General features: G+C 39.3%; 1 protein-coding gene across 1 annotated transcript in view; it reads left to right on the plus strand.

Annotated features, from left to right (window-relative positions):
- The window catches only part of LOC309545287 (uncharacterized protein), a gene marked incomplete at its 3' end in the record, with an annotated part of 724,166 nt that extends 714,628 nt beyond the window's left edge, over positions 1 to 9,538 (plus strand). The window contains exons 11-16 of the mRNA XM_082244424.1: positions 6,726 to 6,934; positions 7,022 to 7,082; positions 7,182 to 7,277; positions 8,678 to 8,842; positions 9,058 to 9,183; positions 9,314 to 9,538. Coding sequence (XP_082100550.1) covers positions 6,726 to 6,934; positions 7,022 to 7,082; positions 7,182 to 7,277; positions 8,678 to 8,842; positions 9,058 to 9,183; positions 9,314 to 9,538 — 882 coding nt within the window. The remainder of the gene's footprint in view (positions 1 to 6,725; positions 6,935 to 7,021; positions 7,083 to 7,181; positions 7,278 to 8,677; positions 8,843 to 9,057; positions 9,184 to 9,313) is intronic.
- Positions 9,539 to 9,781: the final 243 nt, after the last annotated feature.

The following is a 9,781-nucleotide window of genomic DNA, read 5'->3' on the forward strand; positions in this document are numbered from 1 at the left end:
GGAGGTTGTGATGTTTTCCATTTTTCTCTATCTGGAAATATTTTTAACTAAACAAAGACAGCCTGTGCTCACAGTATTACTGGATAGGGAACCTTTCATGTATTGACTCAATGATGTTATCCTGGACATTTGTGAAAACCGCCCCCTGCTGTCACCTAGAAAGAAGAGGAAGGATCTGTGCCTTCAGCAGGCTGGTCAGAAGGCTGCATAAAAAAAAGAAAAAAAATGTATAATGGGAAGACGGTGGCAGGATGAGAGGAAAGAGATAGTGGGAGAAGAGTTGGGCTTTATATTTTTAATTTTACTGCAGTATACCTTTAAAGTAATCACATCATCATATTAGCATTGTAGTAAACCTGCAAAGCCAACATATAACATATACCTAGTAATATGGACATTAAAATAAGTAACTCTTATGTTTATATGAAAGGCAACCAAAGAGACAGGAAAGAGCCATAAAAATTCCACAGAGATTGAGACAGCTTCATCCCCTATTGTAAATCACTGTCCTCAAGTGAGGTATTAACTAACAATAGATTTTGCAGTGTAAATGTATGTGTATGTTGTCTCTGGATAAAGTATTGCATGCTTGATTCATTTTCATTGCACTACAATATGTATTTATGAATGAATTACAACTGCATCCTCCCCAACTGATCATTGCTTCAGTCTGTTTTATTATACACTGTGTCTGCCAATTATATTGTGTGGTAACAGTATGAGTAATGCATTTTCAGAAATGAACCCTGGTAGCCAGTACCTGTGTATATTATCCTTAGTAGTGTTATGGGAACTATGACAATCTGCACTCAACCTTATTCTAAGCAGCAGGGTATCTGACCTTGTTCAAGATATTGACTATAGAGTACCTAGCAAGGTGCAGATGAGCAAGGTGCAGGTGAGTTTTACTGCAGGCAGACTGGCTCAGGTGCGCGAAACGACGTATCCCTACGTCGGTCGCCCGCGTGGTGCTGAGAGGCGAGCGCACGCTGCCGGCAGTGCATTCCTGCCCCCACTAGGCAGCGGAGATGCCGATCATTGGGACCAGCGGGCGCGATTGCCGCCGGGCACCCACAATTGCTCCCCGCTGAGAGAGAAGGATGGGCAGCTGTTGTAAACACACCTGACCGTTCTTCTCTCTGAAATGATCACAGAGCGCCTTTGATCCTTCTAGTTAGGATCACAGGCCTCTGTGGTCATTTCACAAGTCCATCCCCCATACAGTTAGTAAACACTCCCCTAAGGCTCACACTTAACCCTTTGATCATCCCTAGGTTAACCCCTTCTCTGCCAATGTCATTATTACAGTAACAGTGCATATTTTTAGCACTGATTACTTTATTAATGTCACTGGTCCCCCCAAAAGTGTAAAAAATGTCAGTTAGGGGTCTGATATGTCCGCCGCAATGTCGCAGTCCCGCTACAAATCGCAGATCGCTGCCATTACTAGTAAAAAGAAAATAAATAAATAAAAATTGCATAAATCTTTCCCCTAGTTTGTAGACGCGATAACTTTAGCGCACACCAATCAAAATGCGCATATTGTGATTTTGTTTTACCAAAAATATGTAGCAGAATACAAATTGGCCGAAAAGGATAAAACATTTTGATTTTTTTAATTTTGTTTTGGGAAAGTTATATATAGCAGAATGTGAAAAATATTGTTTTTTTTTTTTCAGAATTGTTGCTCTTTTTTTGTTTATAGCGCAAAAAATAAAAATCGCACAGGCAATCAAATACCACCAAAGGACAGTTCTATTTGTGATAAAAAAAAGGACATCAATTTTTTTTTGGTTCAGTATTGCACGATTGTACAATTTTCCTATAAATTACCGCAGTGCCGAATCGCAGAAAATGGCCTGGTCATTAGTGGGCAAATCCCTCTGATCCAGAACTGGTTGAACTGAGAGGACCAGTGAGCAGACAGGGGTCAAATAACATAGCAGATGCCCACCCTCCAAATACAGTGGGGATCGAAAGTTTGGGCACCCCAGGTAAAATTTTGTATTAATGTGCATAAAGAAGCCAAGGAAATATGGAAAAATCTCCAAAAGGCATCAAATTACAGATTAGACATTCTTATAATATGTCAACAAAAGTTAGATTTTATTTCCATCATTGACACTTTCAAAATTACAGAAAACAAAAAAATGGTGTCTGCAAAAGTTTGGGCACCCTGCAGAATTTATAGCATGCACTGACCCCTTTGCAAGGCTGAGACGTGCCAGTGTCATGGATTGTTCTCCATTATCGTCAATCTCAAAGGTTTTAAATGCCCAGACTCATCTGACCTTGCCCCAACAATCAGCACCATGGGATCTTCTAAGCAGTTGTCTAGAAAACTAAAACTGAAACTGAAAATAGTTGACACTCACAAAGCTGGAGAAGGCTATAAGAAGATAGCAAAGCATTTTCAGATGTTAATATCCTCTGTTCGGAATGTAATTAAGAAATGGCAGTCATCAGGAACAGTGGAAGTTAAAGCAAGATCTGGAAGACCAAGAAAAATATCAGACAGAACAGCTCGCAGGATTGTAAGAAAAACAATTCAAAACCCACGTTTGACTGCACGATCCCTCCAGAAAGATCTGGCAGCCACTGGAGTTGTGGTACACTATTCCACTATAAAGAGATACTTGTACAAATATGGTCTTCATGGAAGAGTCATCAGAAGAAAACCTCTTCTACGTCCTCACCACAAAAATCAGCGTTTGAACTTTGCAAATGAACATATAGACAAGCCTGATGCATTTTGGAAACAAGTTCTGTGGACTGATGAGGTTAAAATTGAACTTTTTGGCCGGAATGAGCAAAGGTATGTTTGGAGAAGAAGGGGCACAGAATTTAATGAAAAAAACCTCTGTCCAACTGTTAAGTATGGGGGTGGATCAATCATGCTTTGGGGTTGTATTGCAGCCAGTGGCACAGGGAACATCTCACGAGTAGAAGAAAAAATGGATTCAATAAAATTTCAGCAAATTATGGATGATAACTTGATGCCATCTGTGAAAAAGCTGAAGTTAAAGAGAGGATGGCTTCTACAAATGTATAATGATCCTAAACACACCTCGAAATCCACGGGGGATTACATCAAGAGGCGTAAACTGAAGGTTTTGCCACGGCCTTCACAATCTCCTGACCTCAACATAATTGAAAATCTATGGATAGACCTTAAAAGAGCAGTGCGTGACAGACAGCCCAGAAATCTCAAAGAACTGGAAGACTTTTGTAAGGGAGAATGGGCAAAGATACCTCAAACAAGAATTGAAAGACTCTTGGCTGGCTACAAAAAGCGTTTACAAGCTGTGATACTTGCCAAAGGGATCAGTACAAGATATTAACTCTGCAGGGTGCCCAAACGTTTGCAGACACCATTTTTTTGTTTTCTTTTTTTTTGATAATGTAAATGATGGAAATAAAATGTAACTTTTGTTGACATATTATAAGAACGTCTAATCTGTAATTTAATGCCTTTTGGAGATTTTTCCATCTTTCCTTGGCTTCTTTATGCACATTAATACAATTGTTTACCTGGGATGCCCAAACTTTCGATCCCCACTGTAGATGGATCTATGAGAGGATGGGTAATCAGCTGAATGATCAGACTGGGACTGAGAGTAACTGTCCCCTGAAGATTACTAAACAAGAGCAAAGTTAAAGTGTTACTAAACCCACAACAGTAAAATCAGTCTGTATGTGCAGTAAAGCATGCTTGGTATACTCACTGTGGAACCTAATGGGTTAATCCTCTGCATTATGTAAAACGGCTGTTTGATCCTGTCTTCTCTGATCCTCCCCTTCTTCCACTGTCCTCAATCCATCTCCTGATAAGTCAGAGCCTTTGGAATGACTCTGCACATGCTCAGTTTGGTATGTATTTCTAGAGAGTTTTTTTTTTTTCTTAGGAGGGGTGCATGTGACAGGAGGGTAGGGGTCCTGCAGCCTCAAAGGACAGTCAGAGTAGAATGAAATCTCCTCCTACATACTTGAACCAGAAACTGGTAGAAGTCACAAGACTGCTATATACTGTTGATGAGAAAAGGTATTTAGCAGTTTATATTTACTTAAGTAATTGCATTTCCATGTTCTGTGTACTGTGGGAGACCAGATATAGTGAATGCAGGGTCCTGCGTTTAGTTACACTTTAAAATCAATAATGCAAAATGGTCAAAATGGAAAGTAATATCTCTGTGGCTCAGTCATGGTAGCATAGTCTTTATAATCTTTTATAAGGCTACTTTCAATTGTCCTCATAAACAGCGCCATCGCACTGTGAAGTCCAGGGCAGCTCTGATAATACAGGGGAACAGCTGGTGGGATACAAGGCCTGAGGATGAAGCTTCACCCCACTGGAACATCAGCACTCTGGTAGAAATTAGCCAGGGGCTTCCCACAGTAGCTGGGCCTTTTTGGTCCATTAGGTTCTGGCCTGGCTGTTCACATACATGTTCTGACAGTGGAGGGTCTCTCACCTGGCTGCAGATCACTTGCTTAGCTATTTATGCCTTATCAAACATGGCCTCTTTAAGCTACTGATTGAGGGAAGCAGACGAACCTATCCTTCCGAAAGGCTTGTCCAGAAGCCCAGGAAAAGAGGTAAAGGAACCTGTATCTGCATCTGAGCCTAGTGAGTAAATAGGCCCACCACTAAAATATATATTTTTTATTGTTAATGGTCAATAGGTAGGAGAGAATCAGCTATTCGCTGAGGCATCTGCAAATAATTCTCCTAGTGCTGCAATCCAGAATTCTGTCATTGCAGAATCAAAGGCAGCTTAAGCCTGGTACACACTATCAGTTTATTGTTCTTCAACCCAGCGGGTTGCTAGGGAGCTTATTGTGTTCTGAGAAGGGGATGCCTAAAACACACCGGTCAGTGATCACAGCCATTGGTTGCCAGTGCTGATCAGATGCCGATCGGATGCTGGTTTTCTGGTTTGGCTGGATTCTGTTGGACAGGCTGGTGTACACACGGGCTAATATTTGGCCTGTGTGAATGTCTGCATAACTGAAAAGAAAGAGTAGCCAATTTACTTTTAGGCTTCATTCACAGCTGAGCTTATGGTTTCAGGCGTTTTTTTGGGTGTTTTTCAGGTGTTTTTTTAGTCGTTTTTCAGTTGTTTTTTTTTCAGGTGTTTTTCAGGCTTTTGTTCGGGAGTTTTATGCAGGTTTTTGGAGGCAGGCATTGACGTCTCACCAAGAATGCTTGTAATCTGCCAAAAAAGAAGCTTGTGTACTTTTTGAGCTTCAGGCATTTTGATTCAGGCGACAGAATGCTCATATGTGAACAGGGGCCATTTAAATAAATTGAATTTTACTTGTTGGCCATTGTGGAACTTCAGAGATGAGCGTTTTACGAGCTGAAAAATGCTCAGGTGTGAACAGGGCCTAAGAGTCACTACTCCCTTATTGTTTTGTTCAAGATAGCTGTACCTGTATTAATATTTTTGAGGACAATTGTTTCATTACTTTCACAGTGCATATGGAACAAAATATGTTTTTCTTAATCTAAAAAAGGAATGCAGTGATCCCTGCTCAGCTAAATATAACTTAATAATGGAAGGACCATAACAGTAAAACATACACTAGTATTAGCTGTTAATGACCAAAAGAATAATAGACTCAACCCCAGATCTGTTGTTTAAAAAGACAGGTGAACATACTAAAAATAAGTTTATGTATTTTTTTTTTTAAGACAATTTCAGAAATGCGTGACACAAAAGGAAAACCTGAAAATAATATAGTAAGCTAACACATGCCATGCTACATAGCAACGTTCATGAGGACATTGCTGTATTCTTTATAATTATTCTTTATAACTTTTTTTTATATGTAGTAGAGTAACCAACAATAAATGTTTTTCCTAGTGTGTACATTGAAAGGTGTGTAGCTGTTTTCTGAAAATGATAGAGGCATGAAATGCTCTGCCAGCAAATTAAGCTAATAAAAATACAATGATAGGGTATTTTTTCATTGCAAAGTACTGCCAAACCCATTTGTCAAAATATAAAAGGAGACCATGTCTGTAACTCAGAACCATCTTCTTGAATTTGTGCTGCATCCAGTACTTCATCTCACCATGTCTTGTTTACTCAACCGCAGTAGCTCTAGCTACAACAATTTTAGCTCTTCTTCATTGCCAAGAAATAGGCAAGGCGGTTGCTCTTCAAGAATTGCCAGTGTAGGGTCAAGGGTGCAATCACAGTACAGCAGAAGTGCTTACAATCTTGGTTCTGGAAGATCTCCAAAGATTTCAGTTGCAAGTCATAGCACTGGAATGAGCGGATATGGATGTGGTGGGGCAGGTTATGGCGGCGGTTTTGGATCCAGTATGGGATCTGGATATGGCTTTGGTGGATCCAGCTCTGGTCGAGGTGGCTTTGGAGGTGCTGGCTTTGGTGGAGCTGGTAGTGGTGGAGCACAGAGCATCACAAATGTCACTGTCAATGAAAGTCTCCTGGCACCCCTCAATTTGGAATTCGACCCAAGTATTCAGAAAGTCAGGAAAGAAGAGAAAGAACAAATCAAAACCCTGAACAACAAATTTGCAACTTTCATTGACAAGGTATGGTATACTAAGCTCACATTTATTTATGTGTCAGAATTTACCATGTACTTTTGTGAAACATATGGGCTCAAATCATTTGTATAATAAAATAATAAAATTGCATTTATTTACCTATTATTTATCTATAGTATAAGTGTGTTATTTCTTAATCCCATAGGTTAGATTCTTAGAACAGCAAAATAAGATGCTGGAGACAAAATGGGCTTTTTTGCAAGACCAAAAGACTGTGAAAAGTAACATGGAACCACTTTTTGAATCCTTCATTAACAATCTTAGAAGGCAACTGGATTGTTTGGACAATGAAAGGTCACGTTTAGAAGCAGAGAAGAAGAATATGGAGGATTTAGTAGAGGAATTTAAAAAGAAGTATGGTGATCTACTTTAATAATCTCAAAGGTGATGTAAAACACTGTAAAATAATTCATAATGGTTTATGTTTACTTGTATTTTTAGATATGAAGATGAACTGAATAAGCGTACAGCTGCAGAAAATGAATTTGTGGTACTTAAAAAGGCATGTAATTTTCATTATTTTGAGCATGTAACCCACAATTGACATGTATTTATCTAAAAAAAAAAATTGCTGAACTGTGATCACCAATATCTTTTACAGGATGTTGATGCAGCTTTTACGAACAAGACTGAACTTCAGGCTAAGGTTGACTCTCTCAATGATGAGCTCAATTTCCTAAGGACAGTGTATGATTTGGTAAGTAACAATCTTAGTACAGAATCTGAGAAAAAAATTAAAACCAAAGACACATTTACAACCTTTGTCAGCATGAAAACCACATTTAAAGAGGACCAGACCTGTGGAAGTTGTGCCCATAAAGGCAGGCTAGTTACCATCACTGACTCCCTTGGCCTTTTCCCCATTATTAATTTAGCCTTTCTTGTTCTGTACTGTGCCTCTGTGTGGAGGAAGCCCTCCTGGTATGGCTTTGATTCCTCACATCAGAGCTTCCCCTCTAATGACTGGGGGTCTGATGAATGATGGTGGAATGTTTAAGAAACAGGAGGAGAGAAGGAAGCAGCATGGATTCACACAAATAATAAAGCAGAAGCAGGGGGATGCATGCACAGCAGGTCCTCATGTATGGCAGTTTTCTCTCCAGCAAGTAGAACAGTAATGATAATACTAAATCTTATTCATATTTCATGAGACAACAGTCAGATGTCTCTCATGTAGCAGATATACAACGTTGATGCTTAAGACATAGGAATGCCTAGACATTGGAAATGTACTGCTATTGCTATTTATAAAAAAGGTAAACCTTTCGGGTTACTGCCTACCTTCAGGGGTTGTAAAGTCGGAGGGTTTTTTTATCTTAATGCATTCTATGCATTAAGATAAAAACCTTCTGTATGCAGCAGCTCCCCTAATACTTACCTGAGCCCATCTCTATCGAGCGATGTCCACGAGTGCCTTAGCCCTCCGGGACTCTCTCTCCTGATTGGCTGAGATACAGCAGCTGCACCATTGGCTCCTGCTGTTGTCAATCAAACTCAGTTAGCCAATCAGGAGAGAGAGTTGGCGAGGCCGAATGTCAGCTCCATGTCTGAATGGATACACGGAGTTGCAGCTCAGCTCGGGTGCTCCCATAGCAAGCTGCTTGCTGTGGGGGCACTCAACAGGAGAGAGGGGCCAGGAATTCCAGCCAGGGACTCGAGAAGGGGAGGATACAGGCTGCCCTGTGCAAAACCACTGCACAGAGGAGGTAACCATGACATGTTTTTTTTTTTAATTTAAAAGACTTTACAATCACTTTAAACTCTATTAATATTTCTCTATGTTTTCTATAACATAGCAAGTCTTCCATTTTAGGTACAGATTCACTTTAAAAATGTTGTTGTATGGGGAAAATGTGTTCATAATGTTAAACATTTTGACTGAAGTTAAGTGTATACAGTACATATACAGTATATAGACATGCTATAGATGGTCTGAGACAAAAATGCAACATCAAAGACAGACACATATGGTTCATTGGTAAATGATTGGGTATCATTTATTCATAGATGTAAATTTAGAATTAATATTAACATATGAACATTTACCCTAGATATTTTACTAAATTACTATCTAATTGTATTCTTTTCCTTTAACAGGAAATTTGTCAACTGCAGTCTCAGATCTCAGACACCTCTGTCATTGTGTCCATGGATAACAGCCGTGACTTGGACATGGATTCTATCATCCATGAGATCAAAGCTCAGTACCAAGAGATTGCTAACAAAAGCAGAATTGAAGCAGAATCCTGGTACCAGTCTAAAGTAAGTATATCCTAGACAATGTCATTGCCATAAGTAATCTGACACTCGAAAAGCATGAACATTTTTTGTTAGACTGCAAAATGAATAATATGCTTTCACAACTCCAGTTTTACTTACACAGTGTACAGATAACTGACATGCCATTCTGTATATTCCATTACAAATACAAACCAACAATTTATTACCTTTTAATTTTGTCAAACTATTCTCTACAGTATGAAGAACTGAAGAATACAGCAGGAAAACATGGTGATGACCTGCGCAGCACAAAGAATGAAATTGCTGATCTCAACAGAGCTGTGCAAAGGCTTAAAGCAGAGATTGAAAATGTTAAAGCTCAGGTATTGGAAGATTTTTACATTATTCCATAATATAAACCATTCTGTTATGAGATATGACCTGTATTGAATGATGCAAACAATGCAAAATTCATTGTATATTATCATATATATTATTATCGATTTAATTTAGAGAACAAAATTAGAATCTGCCATAGCACAAGCTGAAGAACGTGGTGAGATGGCTCTTAAGGATGCAAGGAATAAATTGGCTGATCTGGAAGACGCATTACAGAAGGCCAAGCAGGACATGGCTCGTCAGCTAAAGGAATATCAAGAATTGATGAACACCAAATTGGCTCTGGATCTTGAAATCGCTGCCTATAGGAAACTGCTGGAAGGAGAAGAGTGCCGGTGAGTGTATAACCCCCATATTCTTATTAGGAGAATATATAGGCTGCCACTGCTGATCATTGCTTTTGAAAGGTCCGGCTGTCTTGTTGTACTCCTGCAGTTTCCTCCTTGTCCCTAATAGACTCATGACAAAAAGCATGAAACCATGTGGTCTCTCCTGAACTCTTAGATACAGTAAGATGGGATTATTTAGAAAAGGGGAAGTGTGAATTCTCATTCTTCCTGTGCAACATATCTATTTACTATA

Source organism: Pelophylax lessonae, assembly GCF_965119305.1.
Source record: "Pelophylax lessonae genome assembly, chromosome: 2".
Lineage (NCBI taxonomy): Eukaryota > Metazoa > Chordata > Amphibia > Anura > Ranidae > Pelophylax > Pelophylax lessonae.